General features: G+C 43.8%; 1 protein-coding gene across 5 annotated transcripts in view; it reads left to right on the top strand.

The window, feature by feature from the left end:
- TRPM6 (transient receptor potential cation channel subfamily M member 6) overlaps window positions 1-21,170 on the top strand; it is a 159,473-nt gene extending 138,303 nt beyond the window's left edge. For 4 of the 5 annotated variants that reach the window (XM_032866643.1, XM_032866642.1, XM_032866645.1 and 1 more), the window contains 8 exons: window positions 1,785-1,835; window positions 3,289-3,354; window positions 5,518-5,804; window positions 6,096-6,178; window positions 7,017-7,222; window positions 13,922-13,973; window positions 18,452-18,558; window positions 20,949-21,170. In XM_032866643.1, the coding sequence (XP_032722534.1) occupies window positions 1,785-1,835; window positions 3,289-3,354; window positions 5,518-5,804; window positions 6,096-6,178; window positions 7,017-7,222; window positions 13,922-13,973; window positions 18,452-18,558; window positions 20,949-21,082 (986 nt within the window). In that variant the 3' untranslated portion in view covers window positions 21,083-21,170. The remainder of the gene's footprint in view (window positions 1-1,784; window positions 1,836-3,288; window positions 3,355-5,517; window positions 5,805-6,095; window positions 6,179-7,016; window positions 7,223-13,921; window positions 13,974-18,451; window positions 18,559-20,948) is intronic. The other variant, XM_032866641.1, reaches the window with a different exon arrangement.
- Window positions 21,171-22,895: the final 1,725 nt, after the last annotated feature.

Raw genomic sequence — 22,895 nt, 5'->3', positions numbered from 1 at the left:
GTTTTCCCACATCTCCACGTCCAAACCATCGCTATATCCTCCAAAATATATCAAGAACCTGATCACTTTGCTACGTCCACATACCACTCTTCATCTCCTCCCTGGATTACAGGATGACCTCCAAACTATTGCTCTCTGATGGTCAATTTCCAGAGCGCAGTCAGAATAACACTTTGAAACTGAAAGTCAAATCAAGTCACTCTTCTGCTCACATGGCATCTCATCTCACTCTGTAAAAGCAAAGTCCAGATGTGGTCTACAAAGCCCTGTTGATCTGTTGCTCCTCCTCCAGCTCTCCAGCCTCATTTCCTCTCAGCACAGCCCACTCTGGCCACATTCTCCATGGTCCTGCCTCAGGGCATTTGCACCTGCTGTCACCTCTGCCTGGAATTTTGCATCATTTTTCCATATGACTTACCTGTCTCTCCCTTTGGGCCTATGCTCATATTTCACCTTATCACAGAGGCTTTGACTTGCCATCCTTAAAATAATAACCTCCCTTTCTCCCACTTTCTAGCCCTCTCACTTGATATATGTGTAATACTATATGTACTATATATTTACTTTATTTTCTCTTTCCTCTCACTAAAAGGTAGCCAGAGATTATATCTGTTTTTACACTGGTCTTTCTCTTAAGCACCTAGTAGGTGTTGAATAAATATGTGTTGGATGAGTGTGAACAAATTCTCACAGCTCCTTAAACGAGCTGGGATCAAAACTCAGCATTATCAGATTCAGATGCCCACACTCTTTAAGAATATCACGTTGCTTGTCTATGAAGGTTTCATAAGCCTCTGTGTACATCTCTCGTCTGTTACTTAGCCAGCTGTGTTGTAACTATAGTTTATAGGTGCTTAGCTCCCAGTATTTCGCATTTTCTTTTTTTCTAAGGTGGGAGCCACAACTTACTCAGATCTGTCCTGGCTAGCAGGACCTAAAGCGGGAGCTGAATATGTTTTTATTTTTTATTATTGAATGAATTCAAAAGAAAGGGCCTTTTCTGCTGATCTTACTTTTTACGAAGCACCCCCAAAGGAAGGGATTTTTGTTCCTTTCCTTATCCGGCAACAAGAAGCCAGTGTGAAATTGGGCTCATTATGCTGCTTACTCTACTAGGTATAAAGCAGGTACCACCATGAGACTAAAGCTCTCCACTTTAATTTTAATTTTATGAAATGGCAAAACTGTTGCAAAGGATTTCTCTGGAGACTTGTAATTTAGGACTTGAGCAGATAGAGGAGAACGAGTTAAGCCTGCAGGAGGTGAGCCCATCAAACAAGTCCCTTGGTGTCCTATTCTCCGCCCACTCCTTTGTTTCTGGTATATGCCTCTTAATTTGTTTTCATCACTTTGTTGTCATTTTAGGTCAGTGAAGTAGACTGCTAATAACTTGGTATTAATAATGTCTTCATATGGGTACTGCATCTTGGTGGGAGCTCAGAGAATTGTGCTTTGGGGATGTCATGAAGTGTGATGGGCAGCCCAGTGCCTTCTGCAACCCAGAGGTGTAATTGGTTCAGAGAAAATGCATCTTTGAGGCTAATATTACCTGTCTTTCTTCAATTCCCTATATAAATATGTTTGGAGATATTACATTGATGATTGGAAGCTGTCAGGATACCATGCCCAATAATGTGGTTGAAGAATATTAGGCAATCTCTCTCAAATACGGAGAAGCCGTTCTGATTAACCTGTTCAATAATAACTTTGAAGGCAGTATATTCATAAGCATGTATTTATCTCCAGCCAAGTAATTAAAATGCCAATCTTCTCTATAATTTCAGAAATCTCAGCCTCCTTAAAAAGCCCTCCAGAGCCTCGCCATCATTATTCAGGTAGGAAGCATGTGCGCCTTGACGTGTCAGCTGAGCTAAAAGTCTGCGATTCTGCAGTTGTCAACAGAAATATTGATGAATTGCCAAGTATTGACATGACTCCCGACTTGAAAGGCTGTGCGTTCACCCTCATGAGAAGAGCATTCAGACTTCTTACCTTGCCATTTACTTGGGAAAACAAGTTGTTAGGATTTAAGAGATTGTGGGATTAAAAAAAAAAAAAAATGTATGGGCAAGTGCCAAATGGTGAAGAAAGGTGACCTCGGGGTCTAAACATTCCTTACAAGCCCAAAGCCAGACATCTCCGTATTTTAGATTGGGGCTGGAAACGAGTTCTTTAAAGGAGGATTTTATACCCTCACTGGCCCTCAGCAAACATAGCCTCTGAATGAAGGCCCAACCCAGCGAGTAAGTCCAACAAAGACACCTGACAAGGGTGTTATTTAACAAGATGTCAAGGGCCTTGACTCTCATAAGCAACATTGCTTCAGGGCGCTTCGGGCCGGCTTCCTTTCAGAGTGGGAATAATTGTACTTGCCCTTCCTGAGGAACAGTCTGCCAAAGGGCTAGCTGGAAGCGAAGAGAGAAACACTTTGAAATGCAGAGCCATAGAACAACCAACTGGACTTGTGCCACTGGTTGGTCTTTTGCTTGCCATTGCTCTCAGCACTGGAGGAGATGAGACGCGGGCAAGGTCTTCGATACAGTCTAAAGCTCAGCCCCGGCCTATGAGGTCGGTGGTGTGACGCTTACCATTAGTATCATGTCAAGGTCACGTGCTCAGGGCCCGGTAAGAGCCTGCCTTATCCTGAATTCTCCCCCGTGCAGGATTCCAGACTGCATTCCGTGCCCTTCTAACTGGGTCTTTCAGCTCAGCAGTAATCCAATATTTTGACTCTGGCTGTCAACTTTAGAAAGTATGCTGAAGAATACTGTGGCTCATATTGACTCTGATCTGTTAGGGTACAGCTCTCAACAGGAAAATGCAGATCACTGGCTTCTAATTAAAACTGGCCTTCAGTTCTCTCCGGGAAAAGAAGGTGAACTGTGCAAAGTCAACAGTAGATGTCCCCACAGTCCACTGTGCGCTAGATGTGCTCTGGAAAAGGAAAACCAGAGAAAAGAAGATCACAGAACGCTCTTTAAAAGAAAGTTCCACATATGTATGGATGAGTCTGTGATTTGGTATTCAGGAGAGGGGTGGTAATAGCCCCACTCAAACCATGTTATATAATCTCATATCATTTCGAAGACTGGGGGATGGCCTTCCTGTGTTAAGGCACAGTTTATTTTAAAAGCTGGATTATGGAAAATATTTTTGAGGAAGGCAAAAATAAGGGGTCTTTGCAATGAAATATTTTAGCCTTATACGAGTAGGCTGGTGTGGGGAGGCTTTCTGTAAGTTCAGTCCACTGGTGCATACTTAAAATAGTAAATCTGTTTTTGTTTGCAGCCATTGAAAGGAACAATTTAATGAGGCTTTCTCAGACTATACCATTTACACCAATCCAACTGTTTGGTGAGTGTGCCATTTCTACCTTCTTGAGGCTGTGCCAGGGCAGAGGCATAGCGGCTGAGGAAATCACAGGAGAAACCCTTTTGCATCATCTTCGTTGAAAATTCTGTTTTGCCGGTGGTTGCCGTTTAGTGCAATTAATTTTCTAAAATGGAAATTCTTGTTAACTGTCCAGCCAGCATCCGAGGTCAGAATCGGATACTGTGGGGATGGGACCTATAATGGGCAGCATTTGGAAAAAAGCAATAATGTTGCACCGGGCATTCACTGATTTAAGGCTGGAAGTAAGTAGGAAAGAAAAGAACCAACCAGCCGTGTGTAATGAACACAGAACAAAGCGATAAATGTCAATACAGTAAAAACTAACAGGCATCTAAAGAGAAATGCTTTGTATATTGTTTTCAGTTTGTTTTGTTTCGTGTAAACTAATTGCTCTTAGCTCAGATAGTAAATGTCATTTTTAAAGGCTGGAGTGTTCTAAAAAAAACAAGCTCGCCTTAAGCCAAGGCTACCAGAGTCTCTCTGTCCAGCCAACTGACAGTGTAACAAGGGTCCCCACTCTGTCCTAGATCTTAATTCTCTTCACATGGGGACGGATCAGGTGGCTCCTGATCGCAGACGCAAATGCCTTTCCCTTCCCTGTGGCTCCACGGCTGGTTTTGCAACTCAGAAGCCGTGCTGTAAATCCTCTAAATATTTAGAACTCTAAAGAGACCTTCAGTGATGTTTATCTGGGCACCAAGAATAAATATTTGAAAATGTGTTACTAAGGATTACCTAGATGTGTTCTGTTCAATTCAGTGCAAGAGTGAGCAAGTAGATTCTTTTCTTGGTGGACCGGTACAGTGTTACCCAAAAAAGAAAAAGGAAAAAAAAAAAAAAAAAAAGAAAAGCATTTGAAACCAGAGGTGTAAGGAGAAAAACGAACCCAGGCTGGACGGAAGTTGTATATAGAATGTTACTTCTGCTATGAAGCATTAAACACTGTAGTAGGTGGCGTCTAGGCTTGAATTGTTCCCTGTTCAACAGCCTAAAAGTGGAAACTGTCCAGCAGCTCAAGAGTATTTTATGTGTAAAATCTTTTAAGTGGGATTGAGTTTGTATCTGAAGTTCTAGTTCACGTTAGCCAAATTGACATATTTAATCTTTACAACAACCCAGTGAGCTGAGTGTTATTTTCACTTTCATTTCACTGATCAGGAAAGTAACTTATCCAAGGGCACCAAGGAAGGAGGGAGAGAAGGGAAGGAGAGGCACCAAGGTATGACCGTGGTGCTAACTCCAATTGTGTTAAACCACAAATTCTCAGTGGGCGTGGTAATATCACCAGCAAGGGGGCAGGAATAGCTTTTTCTGTATAAAGTGCATATATTTGTGTGTACTTACTTGTAGATATATACAATGTATTTTCGGTATTAAAATGTCATAGAAGGGGGAATTAGGAGGCGCACCTGGGTGGCTCAGTTGGTTAAGCGTCTGCCTTCAGCTCAGGTCATGATCTCAGGGTCCTGGGATCGAGCCCCACATTGGGCTCTCTGCTCAGTGGGGAGCCTGTTTCTCCCTCTCCTCCCCGCTCATGTTCTCTCTTGCTATCTCTGTCTCTCTCAAATAAATAAATAAATGAAATCTTAAAAAAAAAAAAGGAGGGGGAATCAAGAAAAAAAAAAAGCCTAATAAGGCTTATTAAGGGATTGATAGTGAAAACATGGGGTTAAACTATCTCTTTGGAAGTATTTGTCTTTAAAAAGGAATCATAGCCCTACTTGTTTGTTTTTTTCTAGTTGTAGTTTGCAATAAGAACAACCTAATTCTTATGTATTATGTATTAGTGGAAATAGGACCAGGCTTTCTTTCTTTTTCTTAAATTTTTCATTTTTTTAAGTGTCTTTTTAAAAAATATTTTCTTTCATATAAATACTTATGTTTATATAAATGTATCATTTGATGCTTGTCCCTCCTCCCCCTCTCCTGCCCTCTCCCCCTACTGGAAAATAACGCGGCCGAAGTCCACGCCTTTATCCTGTACTCCTTCGTGCCTAGGTGGAACTCCCGCTCTCTTCCGATCATTTGGGAAACTGAACTGATTCTGAGTTGTTATTTAGGACGCTGTAACATGTCACAGACGTGCGATGTCCTTGAACTTCTCACCTGTACTGCTTTTTGCAGCAGGAGAAGAAGTGACTGTCTACAGGCTGGAGGAGAGTTCCCCTCTGGCCCTGGACAGGAGCATGTCTTCTTGGTCCCAGCGTGGGAGAGCGGCCATGATCCGGGTGCTGTCCCGAGAGGAGATGGATGGTGGGCTCCGGAAAGCCATGAGAGTCATCAGCACCTGGTCTGAGGATGATGTTCTCAAACCAGGGCACGTTTTCATTGTGAAGTCCTTTCTTCCCGAGGTTGTGAAGTCATGGCACAAAATCTTCCGGGAGAGTACGGTGCTTCACCTTTGCCTCAGGGTAAGTTCGAGACCCGGTGCCCACCTGGAGGGATCGGTCAAAGAAAGCCGTTCTGGCTGCATCCTGATTCGAGGCCATTTCCTTCAACCCAGAGGACAGCCTTTTCTGTTCTGGATGTGGTGGTGTTCCCCCATCTCTGTTCTGTAGAGCTTTTGCTTTTGGAGTGGAGTGTGGTGGGAGCTGAATAAGGCTAAAAGTCACACCGGGGAGGACTCTGGTGCTTCTGTGATCATTGATTGGAACGCATATGATAACAGATCAATGTCTTTATCAATGCTCCCTACTTTGTAGGAAATTCAGCAACAAAGAGCTGCTCAAAAACTGATCTATACCTTCAACCAAGTGAAACCACAAACCATTCCCTACACGCCAAGGTGAGTATAGGGAGCACGGGCACCCTGGCCCTTCATTTTGAGTACAGATTTTTCTCCATTTTTTCTCAGGCCTGTTAGTCATGAGAAATGCCAAAGCCATGAGGAAATTCCCCATATGATCTTATTTTGGGGTTTTTCCTTCTATAGTTCTGGGGACTGATAAGGAGAGAGTTAGATGTCCCAGGAAATCTTGGCTTAAACCCTGAACTCATGTGTGTTGAAAAGAGAAGCTCAAGCAGAAGCCATGACGGGCAGAGCCTAGATGTAGTTACTAATGTCTGGGAATATTATAGAAGAAAAACATTTCTATTGGAAGCCCAGTTTCTTCTCCTGTTTTCTTAGAGAAATTAGGAACTTTCTGAGAATGAACTCCTGTTACTTTTGCTTGAATATCTCAAGACTCTGACATTCATTAGTAAGATAGATCATAATAGATCAAGGTAGATCCTAATAGATCAAGATAGATCATAATAGATTAAGATAGATCATAATAGATCAAGATAGATCATAATTTGGTGCTGGGGATTATGGTAAAGTTTTACTGCTTCAAGTAAGAAGTAACTTCAAGTTACAAGGAACTTTATAGAGCACAGCAAGAAAAGTTGAGTCCGGTACTCATAAAAGAGTTGGAAGGTTTCTTCAAAGACAAGGGAGGTGGATAAGTGTGGGGAAGACTGCCAGTCCTTGCGTTCTGTCCCTGCCTTAGAAAGGTGGGGCACGTGCATTGAGGCTTCATCGGGCCAGACTTTAGATATTCTCCCGGGCTGCTGACTGGTAATGTAAGTCTCACCTTTGCTGCCTTGTGGGGACTCAGCGGCCTCCTTTTCCCCCCTCATAGGTTCCTGGAAGTTTTCTTAATCTACTGCCATTCGGCCAACCAATGGTTGACCATTGAGAAATACATGACAGGAGAGTTCCGGAAGTACAACAATAACAACGGTGATGAAATTTCCCCCAGCAACACCTTGGAGGAGCTGATGTTGGCTTTTTCTCACTGGACCTATGAGTATACCCGGGGAGAGCTGCTGGTTTTAGATTTGCAAGGTAATTGATCGTGCAAGCGTGATTGATATAACAAGTATGAGGCACTGGTTTGGGAAGCATTGACCAGGGATGGTTTGTCCATGTCCTTGTCACCTACACTTGACCCTGGCTCGCTCTTTGCCCAAAGCCATAGTTAAGGTCTTGCAGTAGAGATATTCCCCAATAGTGTGTGCTTTTTAATTTTTTTTTCTTAATTTGAAAACTGAAAGATGGTGTCTGTTTTCTGAATTTATTATTTGTGAAACTGTCCAGTATGCGAGGAACCAGACAGGTGTCCCAAGATATCTTGCAAGGACAGGGATGGGTAATGTGTGGAGTTGCTCTACCTAGTTTTGAAGGGAGGCGAGGTCATTTATTTCAGAGACATTGTGCAGTGATGGTCACGAGCACCTCTTATGTTGTTTCCCACTTAGCTCAAGAGGAAAATACAGGCATGATTAGCTGCCTAAAATTTAAATATGTCTTCAACTCTGATCTAAATGGGGAGTGATTTTTTAAAAAAATTTACTTGAAAGAGAGAGAGTATGTGGCAGGAAGGGGCAGAGGGAGAGGGAGAGAGAAACTCCAGGTGGACTCTGCACTGAGCACAGAGCTCCATGTGGGGTTTGATCTCAAGACTCTCAGATCAGGACCTGAGCCAAAAACCAAGAGTGCCCCTAAGAGGGGATTGATCTTTGTACCAAATTTTTTTAGTTTTATGGCTTTACCTTGAACTTATGTTCATAATAACAGTAGGCACACATTTATATACCTAGGAAAGTGTAAATTCTGGGCATTTTTCATGATTTTGAGCTCAAGGCTTTGGCAGTTTATAATTTAGCTTGCTCTCTTTGCTGTGTACCTTGATATGACAGTTCATGAAAGTACAGACTCAGCCCGAGAGAGGTGACACAGTACACTCATATTTAATGGAAACCTTTGATCAGTGCATCTCCCCACTATCTACACCTCACATGTGACTTATAATCCTGCAGCACAAAACAGAGTATCTCTAGCAGGCTTTCCTTGCAGACACAGAGCAAAATATGTATTTAGGTCTAAGTTTAGTCCTTGGGCTCACTGACTGGGGCTTTGGTTTTAAATAAGGGATTTAGTTCAGAAACTTTCACAGGAGCCATCTCGTTTAATCCCAGAAGCAGCGCCTCAAGGTAGGTATGATGGGGACTGTAGGCCCAGAAAGTTTAAATAACTTGCCCGAGGCTGCACAGCTACTAAAGAGGGAGCCAGGATGCAAACGGTCCATTCCATGTTCTTTCCTTCTCACTGTAGTTTTTTTCTTTATGAGTTTCCTAGGACATAACCGTATTACAGTTCCTGTAAACAGATTGGGCATATTGCTTGTCCTTTCTGACTTTCCCACCTCTCCAGTCCTGGGATTCTGTACCGAAAGCCAGGCTTGGAGGCTGGGCACAGCTGACATACATAATCCTGAGGCATTGTGAACAATGTCCAGTAAATTCTGATTGGAATTTATGCCATATGTTCAAGGATGTGTACAGACTTTTTAAACTACACGTCAGTCTCTCTGTCTTTTCAGATCTGCACTGTTCACAGAGCTGAGTTATATTTCTAACCCTCAAACACAATATTTAGGGAAGGAATATAAACAAAGTTAAAACAGTCAACATGATTCAGTTTTTCAACCAGCAAGTGTATGATGCACGTAACTCAGCATGCACATGCCCACGGCGCTGCTTTTGTAGCTTATATTGGGGAGAGGCTGATTGTTTTCATCTGTATTCGAGGGCCTGTGCTTTGAGTTTTGGGTGGAGTTGTTTAAAAAGCAAAAACAGAAACAAACAAACAGAAAAAACAACTGAAGAAAAACTTTAAGGAGTTAATGATGGCTCTTTAGTGTGTTTTCTATTCCAGTTGAATAGGTTTTTGTTTAATGATGTTTATGTTTGGGGATTTTTATGTCTCTAAGTAATCCAAAGTGACATTAAACAGAACAAATGCTGCGTTGATAGTCTTGGGGGGTGGGTGGGAGGGGAATGGAATTAACTTTATTCTTTTACTGGGCAATTATGTGAATTGTAGAAATATGCCACTCCAAGAAACTATGTCAAAACACTGACCTTCAAAGAGGACAGTGGGCCTCATGGAACGAGCAATTGAGATACTTACTGGAGAGTTTTGGCCAATTGGTGAGGCCTGAATTTATGGAAGAAGATGAATCCTATAATAGTAACTATGAGCAGTTACACGACTACAGCTACTAGCTAACACTTACCAAGCACTTATTTTCTATCAGGCGCTTGGGTAAAGACTTAATGCATTATGTTATTTAATCCAAACCAAGTGGGAAGCGAAACATGAGGAGAATATATGTATTCTTAAAATGCCATCGTGGGTTTTGGCTCGGTCTTGGGTTTAACTGATGAGTCTTTCTGTCGTCGGAGAGATGATGATCTCCGTTGTTCAGGTGGTATGGAGTGGAGACTGAGAGGCCTGGTTGCACCAGTTTGGAGGAAGAGGCCTGGAGTTGCAGTGCTGGGGTCTGACTCCTGGCTCCAGCGTGAAGTAGCTGTGTGATGGGGGGCAACCACCTTGAGTCCTACTTCCCTCATTTGTAATCGGGGAGATGCTGTTATGCACTTAACTCATTGTTAATCCCTCCTGTTAAGGAGCTAGAATGAGGCAAGTTCTTGGCCCATAGTAAGGCCTCTGTAATGCTAGTTATTGTCATTAGTATTCTCCAAGTGGCTCTTTAAAACAGAAGTGATTCTTTATCAGCTTGCTGTGGCTCCCAGTTGCTTAAGGGGAAAAGAAGAATGAGAAGCACTCTGGCAGTTTTTCTTTTTCTTCCACTTTCTACTCTCTTCTGAGGGAGTGCCAATCATTAACCCAGGAACTGCCTGCCACACCGGGCCTGGGAGCTGAACTCTAAGGAAAGGCTTGACCGGTTTCTGTTCACTTGTAATTTATGCTGTAGTTTTCCACTTGCTTTCCATTTAGAAATCCTACATGTGAGGGCCTGCATCATCAGCATTACATGTGAAATCCAACATTTGATTCTCAGCAATGGCAGTGAAAAACAATTACACCTCAAATTACAGTTGTCTGGAGAAGTCTCTCTCTCTCTCTCTCTCTCTCTCTCTCTTTCTCTCTCTCTCTCTCTTTTTAAGAGAGAGAGACTGGGGGAGGAGTCAAGGGAGAGAGAGAGAGAGAATCCCAAGCAGGCTCCATGCCTAGTGCAGAGCCCTTTCGGGGCTCGATCTCACGACCCTGAGATCATTACCTGAGCCAAAATCAAGAGTCGGACACTTAACCGACTGAGCCACCCAGGTACCTGTAGATTATTCTTTTTTTTTAGAAGCTCATTTTAGGGCGCCTGGGTGGCTCAGTTGGTTGAGCGACTGCCTTCAGCTCAGGTCATGACCCCGGACTTGCAGGATCTCGTCCCGCCTCGGGCTCCCAGCTCCTTGGGGAGTCTGCTTCTCCCTCTGACCTTCTCCTCTCTCATGCTCTCTCTCACTCATTCTTTCTCAAATAAATAAAATCTTTAAAAAAAAAAAAAAACAACTCATTTTATTTTTCAAAGAACTTTGGAGATACCAGATTTTTTTATTCAACAAAGCATTTCCAGAATAAGTCAGCATTCCCATCAGCGCTACCATCATGAATTCTGCCGTTACAAAGAAAGTAACTTATTTCCACGGATTTAGAGGCTCACAGATGTGTCCGGGGGTGGTTGGGATCGGAATGTGTGTGTCAGAGTTCCTCACATGGGCACGCAGGACGCACCTGCACGTGGGCGTTTACCTTGGTAACGTCAGTAAACAGGTGTGATTGGGAGTTTTGGAGGTTGAAATGCCTAGTTTTCTTCCATATCTTCTCACTCTCTAGAACGTTCCTTCTGCCATTGGAGGGCCCCAAAATTTGCATTTAGTAGTGAGGCTTTGAACCGTCAGATTGGGTTTAGGGATATAAAGATTTGTGGAGGCTCCACCGTCATTCTTTTAGAGGGATTTATTCATTAGGGAAATAGGATAATCAGAACATGATTTTACCAGTGGTAAGAAAGTATAATTTTATTTTGAAAGAGGTCTTGATAGAATAAAGAAAATAAAGGTAGCAGTTGACATTTTTTTAGCTTGCTCTGGGACACTTTGCTAAGCCGCTTGCATACAATAGTTCATTTCATCCTCAGTAAGCATATAAGATAAGGCCCATTATTATTCACACTTTCAGATGAGAACAGCGAGACTCAGATCAGAGAAGGTATCCAGGTCACGGAACTAGAAGGTGACAGAGCCATGAATGGGACCCAGACCCTTTGACCCCTGCCTGTCTAACAGGCAACAAGATTTAAAGTCAAGGGGAGCTGATGTGATTTTGATCAGAATTGTTCTCCCCTGTAAACTTCCTTTTCCCCTGTTGGTATGACCACTTTAGGTACTGAGCATTTCCAGCTTAAATTTAGTTTCCTTAGCCATCAGCCTAAAGCTCTCGTCATTGCTGGGAAGTCCAGGCTTAAAGTTAGATCTGAGCATAAGCATGAAAAGGTTTTTAGCTTCTGTAGTCTCTCTACTGACGGTCCTTGGACTATCTTTCTTTCTGTTTTTCTGTGTATTTACTCCGTCATTAGAAAAGTGGAGTCAGTGGACCCTGTCTCTTCTTGTATCTGTAATGAGAAAAATATAAAGAGCCCAGTCACTTCCTATGATTTTTTCTTTAAAAAGAATAAAGCCCGAGCCAATCACATTTTACACACCTCCCCGTGAACCTGAGTTTCAACCTGACTCTTCCTTTCCCTGTGCAGAATCAGTGTATGGAGATTGTAAGCCAGAGGCTCTTAAAGAGAATCCAGAGGGTCTGTGAACTTTGATGAGAAAACAAATTACACCGCTATTTTCACTAACGTACAGCTGAAATTCATCATTTCCTTCGATTATAGGGGAGACCACAAACCACAGTGGCATTAGCGGTACCCATGACTGTTTGCAGTAGCAATTACCGATATTAATAAAGCACATTACAGTGTTGGCAAATACTGCAAAACGCTGTTTATATGTATGACGTGGCGTTATGGTAGTTATAGACTGCCCTAGATTCTGTTATTTAATGTGTTAATGGAGATGCATGTGTCTTGCAGTACAACTTAAATATTTTGATGACTGTATTTCAGTATCATTGGTTTCCTTTGTCATCCTATGTATTTAAATTACGCATTTTTAAAACATTAACCCAGACTGGCAAAGAGGGTCCTGACACGAAAATAGTTGAATACCCTTACAATAAACAGGTTATTTTTCTAAGGAAGTCAGTTTCTTGGGAGAAAGGTCTATAAACTATAAGGATTACATTTTCTTATGAAAGGTTTAGCATATGGTAAAACATACTGAGCATGACAAAAAAAAAAATCTTTTTAAAATAGCGGTTAGAAAACATGAATATTTTTTGCCGAATAGAAATACATAATAAATCTCTATATTTCATTTGATTTTTTTAAAAAAATGTTTTATTTATTTACTTATTTGAGAGAGAGGGAGCATAAGGGAGGGGCAGAAGGAGAGGGAGAGGGAGAAGCAGATGTCCCGCTGAGCAAGGAGCCCGATGCAGGGCTCGATCCCAGGACCCTGGGATTATGACCTGAGCCCAAGGCAGACACTTAACCAACTGAGCCACCCAGGCACCCGTTTCATATGATTTTTAAATAGTTTTCCCGCAAGGTTGCTCTCTTCCAAGCAAAGAGAACCAGTGCAGTCTAGAGGCCTATCTTCAAAGGGGCTTGGGTGTGCCCAAATGGTGCATTCCTCCCCATCAGCTTGCCCCGACGACCCGTTATATCCGGCGGAGAACTGCTCCTCCCCACTTGCATTTTATAACAGATTCACTCTAGGTATCGACCGCTGATTCGTTCCATGTCAGTGCTGAATTCCACTCTTGCTGTCCTTGTACGCTTTGGTGTCCATTTTTTTTTTTTAACAACTAAATTGTATGAAAGAAAAACACTGGTTCAGGAAAGTGCACACGGCAGGAGCATACCCCCCAAAGAACTTTCACAAGTGAACCCGTGTGCAGCCAGCGTCCGCATCCAGAGGCGGGGATTGTTGATAGGCTCCTGTTGGTAAAGGCTGTGTATATACAGCATCTGGTGGGCATCTCCGATGGAGGAGAGGTTGTACTTGCAGAACCTCACAGCCCCTTGTGCCTCGCTGGGCGCCGGCAGACTCCACCTCCGGACCTCACGGCCTCAAGGGAGGGATGCAAGGTCCAGCTCAGCCCGCATCCTGTTCTCATCACTGGTGAACTGTGCAGCCTCTGACAAACTGCTTAATCTTCTCGAATGTCGACGTTTTCGTTGGCAAAACGAGGATACGAGGGTGCTAATACTTCTCCTTTATAGTCGCGGAGAATTACAGAGACTATAATTAGAAAGTCTAGTGTAGACAAATGGTAAATAAATGACGGATGCCGCTATCAGGAACTGTGAACACACCACTGAAATGTTTGTCTGCGGCCTCCCAGTTTATTACAGCATTGGGAGGGGGGGCTGCGGGAGACAGTGGATTAGCTAAAATGTTCAGGCACACCTGCGTAATTGTTATGGTCCATTGAATTCATATAATGTCACATTTACTACAGGGTGAATGTAAGTTTAAAGAAAGAAATTAAGATCTGGATATTAGTTTCTTGAATTTCTGAGGAGATGAAATTCCCATTTGCTAAATGTATTTTATTTTTTCTTTGGAGGTGTTGGAGAGAATTTGACTGATCCATCTGTTATAAAACCTGAAGACAAACAGTAAGTTGATTAATGAGGTTATCATTTAGAAAATTGCTTTTAACACATTGTATCTTTTTTTGAAAAAATAATTTTTAAGCATTTATATTTCTTGCCTAAATCCTAGAAAATTTTGAGATGGCTTATATGTACAGAGAAGCTGGATATCTCTATTAGATATCTATATATCTATATCCAATAGAATGAGATTTTTTAAAAAAATTTCACAGATTAGGAAATGGGGGCAAAAAGAACATATGGAAATAAAATAAGATGAAATTCGGAGTTAATACACATAAGTGGAAAGTATAAAGACCGATGTAGTAACTCGGATTTTGTTGCAGATTTAACCCTGAGTTTTCTGGTGGCCCAAGCCAATGAGAAATGTGGGTGGGCTCAGCTTCTGTAGGCTTTGATGGGAAAACGATGTCATAGGAGAAGCTCTGCTCCCCTTGCTGGCCTCACAATGGAGTCACTTCGTCTTCTCATGGCAGGGTGTTCTGTCACAACGGAAGGCATAACGTGTGCTGGTCGGTAACAGCCGACCTACAAGAGGCCAAAGCAGCAGGGCTTACAGAGGAAGCATCAGAGTGCCTGACTTAATTCAGGGACGCTCTTTAAACTACGTAGAAGAATGAGTCGTCTGTCTGTCCTTCGAATTCTCATGGGCATTTGATCCCATACGGAGGCACCGGAGGGTCTGAGGTTGTATTCTTCTGTTCAAGGTGGAGGACAAAGTATGGTGAGGCCGATTAAGGACTGATCAAAATGGCAGACGTTGGCGGTTCTTAAACAGGAGCTTCCTCTACCATCACGGAGCTTGTTAAAACACAGATTGCGTGTTCATGATTCAGTGGGTCTAGGGTGAGGTCAAATGAGGCAACAAGCTCCCAGATGATTCTGACGCTTCTGGCCTGGAGACCACACTTTGAGAACCACTAGCATATGGTATTTTTACTTCTCAGTTGTCCTACGTGTCTGTATTTGGCCCCTGTAGGAAAAAAAATGTATAAAAGAAATTACATATGTGGGCAATGTTCATACGATAACTTCTGAAATTTTTACTTCTCTCCCACAGCACTCATATTGTAAACATTCATGCTTTAATGCTCTTCTTTTCCTCAATGATTTACGCGAAATATCTTCTCATCTGTTTAGGCATCTTTGCAGAGAGGTCCGTCTAAATGTGTATTAGCTTATCTCTTTGGACTAGGTGAGTTAGAGGAGATAAAGGGGATCCCTATGCCCGTATGCATCCAACTTCTATGATATTTGAGCATTGAGTTCACGTTGTAAGCCTTAGGGTACAGGGAAAGGTTTATTATTATTTTTATTTTAGCAGAGCTAAAGTGTTTTTAGCTAAGGATAGTATTTCTTCAATAGCCCTGTGCACCCAAAGGTTTGTAGTAGAAAACTTGTACTATAAGTACTTTCTTCTTCCTTCATAATTTTGCAGTAAAGAATGTTTGCATATAGAACGAACCCAGTTTATGTATACTCTGTCATCTATTACATTTTGATCTCGATGTGTGTCATTTAATATGGCCTGAATATTTCCACCTTTTAGAATTCTAAGATCACGTTATCCCACTTGACAGTGGAGTATTTAATTGCGTTCTGTAGGCCAGTGGGTCTCAATTTCCATTAAAGTCACCTAGGAAACTAAAAAAAGAAAAAGGAAGGAAAAAAAGTTTCTGAGAATGAGTATCAAATCAAAATTTCTGAAGAGGGGGCCCTGATGTTTGTATTTTTTGAGAAGTCCTCCCTCGAGATTCTGCTGGGCAACCAAAGATGGGAACCTCTTGTCTTAGGACCAGCTTCATTGTTTATGACTTCAAGATAGGAACTCTGTGGAGATTGATAGGATGTCATCACTGGAGGCTGTCTGGTTTTGTGGGGTGCCCTCATTTGGGGTGCCGTTGGTTTTCCCGGTGAAGGTAAACTTCTCGCAGTGGTGGCAGGTGGCGTCTACTTGGTTCACTGAGACACACATTTTTGAGTGCCATGTGTGGTGAACCCTTTGCTACCCAAAGCAGGAGCCATGGGCCAGTCACGGCACACCACCTGGGAGACTGTTAGCCATGCAGACTTCTCCAGCCCCTCACTAGACCTATTGAATCCGTTGTGTCGGGATCAGCAGGTGATCTGGTGTAAACCACAGATGCTGGAGAAGTGCCAGTTCAAGCAAGCGCTTTCACGTGCTTGCTTTACCCCTCACAACAACACTGGCAGTAGGCCTCTCCCGTCCCCGTTCCCCCACGAGAATACCGAATCTGGGTGGAGATGGGTAACTTGTCTGTGAGGACAAGGGGTCCACGAAAGAGAAGAATCCTCTACCAGAGAAGAGTTCTTACAGTACAGATTCGGGTATTACCTGTAGTGCCTGTTGTCCCCATCCTCCCCCACACTTGTGAACGTGAACACACGGTCATCTGGATTTCTCCCCAAACCCTGTCCGGCCGGTCACTGCCCCTGCTTGGGTCACTGAACCTCGGAGGAGGCGGCCTCAGTGACCGGCCGTCTGGGGTTGTTTTCCATTTACTGCCTTGCTGGATGGGGGCCTGTGACAAATACAAAATGACAGTAACGGAGATTACATGTTCTTTAGGAAATCTGTGACTGGTATTCCTGCGCTCACGGAACCCAGCTACCACTTGCTTTCTCCTGTGAGGTAGAAGATCCGGAAAACAGCTTGTTGTTGTTACTGTTCTTTTTCACTTTGCTGAGACGGCAAGTCCGTCGGCATGCTGTGGGACTGTAGACGCAACAAAGCCAAACGAAGGTTTCCATGATCCCCTGCCCCTCTCCCCTGCACGCAGAATGGTCACAGCCCTCGCACAGACACGAGAGAAACGTGGATTCTTTTGTGTTAACCTTCACAGAGCTCACAGAGGGCAGTTACTTAGCTGACGGCTTTTATCTGCGGATCAGGGTTACATCTCTAAGTTGGGGGTTTTCCTGCTTTACGGGGAGGGAGCAAATGGCAGGTAGAATGCAGGACTGAAGTAATCCAACGGGGTCACGCTAGAGAGAATAGAAAAGAATGCTTGTGTTGGAACGACTGAAGCAACACCATTTTTCACTCTGCCGGCATCAGGAGAGTTCTAGTACTAAGTAGCCAGTGGTTCTACTTTTTTTTTTTTGGGGGGGGGCACATTGTTTCATCTTATTGAAGTCATTTATTAGCACATGCCTGGAAGAGACGGGTAGTAAACAAGAGGCAGCTTGTGCAGCTGGTAGATCCCAGCAGAGCCGCACTTTGTGAGGGCGATTGAGTGACCAGGAAAGTTAATCCTGGGTGTCCGTTCACGTTGTCCTCCCAAGAGATTTCCCCCACCTCCTCGCCTCGGAGCAGCGAGGCGATCCGAGAGCAGACTGACATCAGCCCCTGTCCCGAGCTTGGCACATCTTCAGAGCAGCTACTGTTGTTCTGCCAAAAGGAAGTGGAAATTGAGATAAATGTTTCAATACTCAGATGGAAAAAAAAAAAAAAAGTCCATTTTTTACACCACGTCCCTTTTGAAAAGTCACATTCCTTAGAAGCGAAGTTTATGGTTTCCTTTTGTGCGAGTTTGCTTCTCTTTTTTCCTAAGACGTGGTATTTAAGAGTGGTAATTGAGTTCAGATTTTAGAATGTGCTGTTTCCACTCCGCATGTCATTAAAATAAAATATTAGCTCTCGTAAAGTTTCTTTGGAAGCGTTTCTGGTGTGCTGTGCTCCACGGTGTGTGGGGTGTCCGCTGGGGAGATGGTCGTGCGTGATCTAATCGTGGGTGAACATCGGTCCTCAAATCCGCTGGGGAATCGATCATGTTTTGGAATATTCGAAATGTGCCGAAGATAGGCTGGTTCTGTCTATAATTTTGTCACTCACACTGAGCATATGTAGTTTACTTCTACGAAGTCACTGTCTCCTAGTGGTCTTGTCTTTGCACAAAGAAAGAACCCAGCTAGAGCAGTTTGTGGGATAAAAACCAACTGTCGAAAGAGCTGTGAGTCCCGGAAGTAGGGTTGTAGCAGGAATTTATTTTTGAGGACATCAGTTACTCTCTGAAAAGCATCTGGGTTTGAAACAATGTATCTGAGCCTTTCCAGAAGGTGTGTTCCGACAGCAAGTTTATTTTACGTCTCACCTCACCTTTTGGGGCTGGGAGTAGAAAGAACATTTGGTGATGAATGTCATTCTCTCACCCCATATGCGTTGAAAAGGGTCTCACTGTATTTTGTTTTACTGTGGTACATAGAAAATTCACTCTTCTATCAGATTAGCGTTGAAATGAGTTTCACAGCAGGTCTTGGAGTTGGGTACAAAGATTGAAGTGCATTTGAATTTTAAATTTGCAAACCTAACATTGTTGCTTCTCCAAAGTGCTCTGTTCTTTGTTGGCTCCTTCGAATTTACTGGGTTACTATGGGATACTGTTCGGTATCTCAGAGAATCCCGGTTGAGCTCCTTTTGCTTCGCTGTGATCTCATTGATATTCTGATATTTCCTCTAGATCAAGAGGAATGGTGTTTGGACCAGCCAATTTAGGGGAAGATGCAATTAGAAACTTCATTGCAAAACATCGTTGCAACTCCTGCTGCCGGAAGCTCAAACTCCCGGGTATGGCCCCAGACAATTCTATTTCTCTCTGAGTAAATCTCTCCTAGAACAACATCCACTGTAACCTGGGATAGAGTCGAAAATCTCAATCACATTTTTATCTCATTCCTAGTCGAGGCCTGACTTTCTGACTGCAAATTTCTCAAGTCCATGAAGGGATTAAAAGGACAGGGATTTACTTCAGGTTCTGCCAAAATGTGATAAAACAACATTGGGCCCAGTACTTGTCACAGTCTCTCCAAGGGGAAAGGTTTACCGACTTAATTGGGGTAAAATTGAACTGAGGCAGGTTCCCCCCTGCCCCGCCCCCACACTTCCCGCTCTGAGTCCTGTGTGGTGTGCCCAGGATTTCAATTCTTAGTTACTCATTGGACACTTGGGACCAGGGAGTAGCTAAGGAGACAACAGCTGTCAATTAAAGTAGTGCTTTTCACTACAAACGCCTGCCACGTTCAACATTTTTGCAGTGTGTATTTTTAAAAATCTGATTTGACAATATGGCACACTTTCTCCGAAACTGATATAGTCACCACAGACAAATATTCTTAGCATAAAAGCAAGCAGCTGGAGGTCTGTGTCCCCCAAACTGGCAGTCCCAGCTCTGTCGAATTCTTTTCTTTGGTTCCAGAAGGGATGCTTCATGTCTCCCTGCTTGTTTGCTGTTTTTCTTCCGTCGTACCAAACTTGTCCTCAGACTGGAATCTCACGTGCTTTAAGCCCAGTAGCCCTTCCTGCCTTAGGCTAAAGGATCCTGCCCCGGATGGGAAATCAGTAAAAGATCAGCATCCACTGTAACTCGGGATGGAGTAGGTGCAAACGTACAACAGAGAAGGGCAATTTCTTATCTCGTTGGCGGTAGAGGTAGGCAGTTGAGAAGCTCTTGCGGGCATGGCAAAGCCAAAGATGGGGATGGGAGCAGGCTTCTAGTTCTAGTGGGAATGAGCCTGTTAGCCAGGGGTGGCAGTGGGGCTGCGGCTGGGGGTGGGGAGGTGACACAGGATCAGAAGAGAGGGGGGGCTGTCACTCTGGTCTTGTAGCGGCTCAGAGCTCGGTCTGACAGATACGCATTAGATGAGGGCAAAGAGATCAGTCCACAGCACACTGGCCATGCTGCCCAGTGGCGTCCTGTCTGGAAGACCCAGGGACTGTATCTCATCAGCCCGGAGAAGAGAGGACAGGAGGCATAACTCAATGCTTCCATCCTTGAGCCCAAGTTTAGCTCTTCTCCATGATGAAGGCTGAGATCCTTTTTTTTTTTCCACCCATGATGGTGAGTTTTGACTAACTCAATAATTCTTCCATTTATAGCTTTAATTTTTGTTTTCTCTCAACACTTTAGTTAATACGTTTAAGTGGAAATAAGGAATATCCTCATTTATTCAGATATTTATTAATATGAATATTAAAAATATCTTAGGAAAAACAGAACTGCAGGTGATTTTTCTTTGCTCTTGATTATGTTTTCTCGGTCTCACACATTTTTTTTTTTTTTTTTAAAGGAAAGCTAGTTTAGAATAGTGTATAAGAGCATGGAATCTAGAGCCAGATAGGTTGAGCTCATATCCCAGTAATGCTTTTTACTACCTATGTGGCCCTGAGCCTTGATGTTTCTCATCCATGAACTGAGTATAATAGCACCTAACTCATGAAATTGCTGTAAGGACTGAAGTCATCTATGGATATGTTCAATAAGTGTTGGTTATCAGTAAATGATAGTATGTATTAGTTTTGTGTCTGGATAATCCCCTTTTAGCATTAAAAAACAATATAAAGAATACATATTTAAGGTTAACAAACTTAATCAATATGGCACTAAATGCTACATAAACATAAAAGAGCCCGACCCTCTCCATAAGTTTCTCCCCAGGGGTTATACCCCATCAGTATTTTCGTTTGATAATTTTCTTTTGCAAATGGAAGAAGGAGGCTTCAGGGAGCGTAGAATCCGATAACTGGATGAAACCTTCCTCGGCGCTTCCGGACCCGAGGATCGACTTTGCTGCAGAACACTGACCCCTGAAATCTCTCGTATCTACCTTTTTGGCTGAACTCCCTGTCCTGTGCCTCACCCGGCCATGAAAACGCCCTGTTTTCAGGTTGGCCTTGCTTAACTCCAGAGTGTGTTTTCTAGGGTGCTGCACGTGGAATTCGGCGATCAGACCTCCCCTCTCAGTGTCCCCCCACCACCCGGCCCCCACAACAGCACTGGGGAGTTAGAGCGACTCTGGGGCAGGGGGTTTGGACGCCGTGGAGGGTTCGCGTTTCCTGTATCTGCAGCCTTAGGAAGCAGGGTCCGTTCTGAGCACTTGGCCAGACCGTGAACATTCAGTCTGTGTGAACACTGCCTTCTGGAGGCTCCCCTGTAACCGTCTGCCTTGTTTTCCTTGCAGATTTAAAAAGAAATGACTATTCCCCTGGAAGGATAAATTCCGCTTTTGGACTTGATGTCAAAATAGAACCAGCGGAGGGGCCTCCAGCACGGGAAAGGGGGCGTCATTCTCCAGAAGACCTCACCCGCCTATAAAAAAGGAAGGAGAGGAGAGGATACCGGCCCTTGCCCTCCTTCCCGTGAACTCTGGTAACAGAGACTGATTGGAGCGCTGTAGGTGACACCAGAGTGTCAGCGGGACAGACAGCCTGACCCCGAGGGCCTCCCTGAGACACGCCTTCGGAGCCTGGAGGCTCGGCCGGCCTAAGGACCTCACTGGGGTTTGACACACGGATTCTCCCTGACACTGACCTGTGTGCACGGTGCTTTATGTGTGTTTGTCTCCCTGTCCTGTGGCTGGGTAGGAAGACCCTCAGACAAGCCAGCTGGGAACACTGCTCCCTCATACCTCATTGCCTTGGGTGGTTTCTTAGAGCCCTTGGAGCAGGGTGGCGGGCCCTGTAGAGCCGGGAAGATGAATTTAAGTTATTTTCTCACTGTGTGCACTGACTCGGGCCCCCACTGCTGTTCATTACCTCACCCACATATTGTTTATGGATGTACGCGTATAGACATTCAACTTCCGACTCCCTCCTTCCTCCTCCCCCGCGGCACAAGGCATGGAATAGCAGCAACAGGGAAAACAGCGGGATGGGGTGTCTTTGCTCAGATTGGAGCACCTTCCCGCATGGGCTCACCAGTGAAAAAGTTAGCGTCCTGGTGAAATCCAGATGGATTTGAGGTTTTGTCAGCAATCACATGACGCCCGGACATTCCGGGTTTCTCCGAAAGAAAGGAAAAGGGAAGTCTAAAACAAATGCTCCTGCTTCCTTTTTGTATTTTTGTTTTGTTTTGTTTTCTTCAAAGGGGAACCAGGGATATGTAGAACTAGGAATTGCCACAAAATATTTTCCCTTTCCTTAAGCTCAGGGGTACTATCAGCTAGAGTTGACTAAGGCAACCTCTAAAACAGGACTCCCCTTTCCAAAGCTGTGCATATAATACAAGAGGCTAAGTTGCTCTGTCCGGTCCTCTGGGGAAAGATGGGGTTTCTGACTGAAAATGTGCTTGAAGGTGTTCTCTTCATTCCACTGCAGAGTGCTGGTGGCTTGAAGGCGGAGTGCCCTAGTAAGCTTTGGAAGTATGGCCTGAGAACATGTAATCAGTTTCCAAGGTCCAAAGGAGGGCTCCCAGGTCACCTCACCACCCAGAACCTTTGGGGGATCAGCCATCTCTCTTTGGCACTGGTCAGAGTCACCCCACCTCAGAATAAGCATGAACTTTTCACACAAGGAGGGAATGGAAGGCTTGAAAAGTGTCAACCCCTCTTTATCTTGAGCTCTTCCGTGAGCTGGTTTGAAATATTCACCGACATAACTGCATTTCTAGATGATTCTTTGGGGGAAATGTGGCCCAGGCATGTAAGGCTGGAGAGCCACAGATTTCATTTGCCCAGGGTTGTGTCTGGTTCTTGTGTGCATTGCAAAGGACACATTTCTACCCCTTGTACTTTGGCCTCGGGGGGTGGCAGTGGACAGGAAATTTGGGTGATTTCTTGATTGGCAATGGGGATAAAATGTTAATGTGTTTTTCAGGGCTTAACAGCTTTATCCTGTTCTGCAAATCAATAAGGGATCTCTTGGTACGTCAGTGCTGTGTTGAACTGTGGAAAAGAGGCAGTTTTACTGTCCAAGAGCCAAACTAAAGGCGTTAATTGATGGGGCAAATATTTGTTACTTGGCCTGGAACTTGAGAACAAATGCGTTTTGATTTCAAATGTCTGTGTTGTGCTTTTCTTTCTTTCTTTCTTTCTTTCTCTTTCTTTCTTTTCTTTCTTTCTCTCTCTCTCTCTCTCTCTCTCTCTTTCTTTCTTTCTTTCTCTTGTTTTCTTTTCCTTCTTTTCTTTCAG

This window comes from Lontra canadensis, unplaced genomic scaffold (genome assembly GCF_010015895.1).
Source record: "Lontra canadensis isolate GAN:19392208 unplaced genomic scaffold, GSC_riverotter_1.0 scaffold31, whole genome shotgun sequence".
Taxonomy (NCBI): domain Eukaryota; kingdom Metazoa; phylum Chordata; class Mammalia; order Carnivora; family Mustelidae; genus Lontra; species Lontra canadensis.
This window is presented reverse-complemented; position numbering and strand designations above follow the sequence as displayed.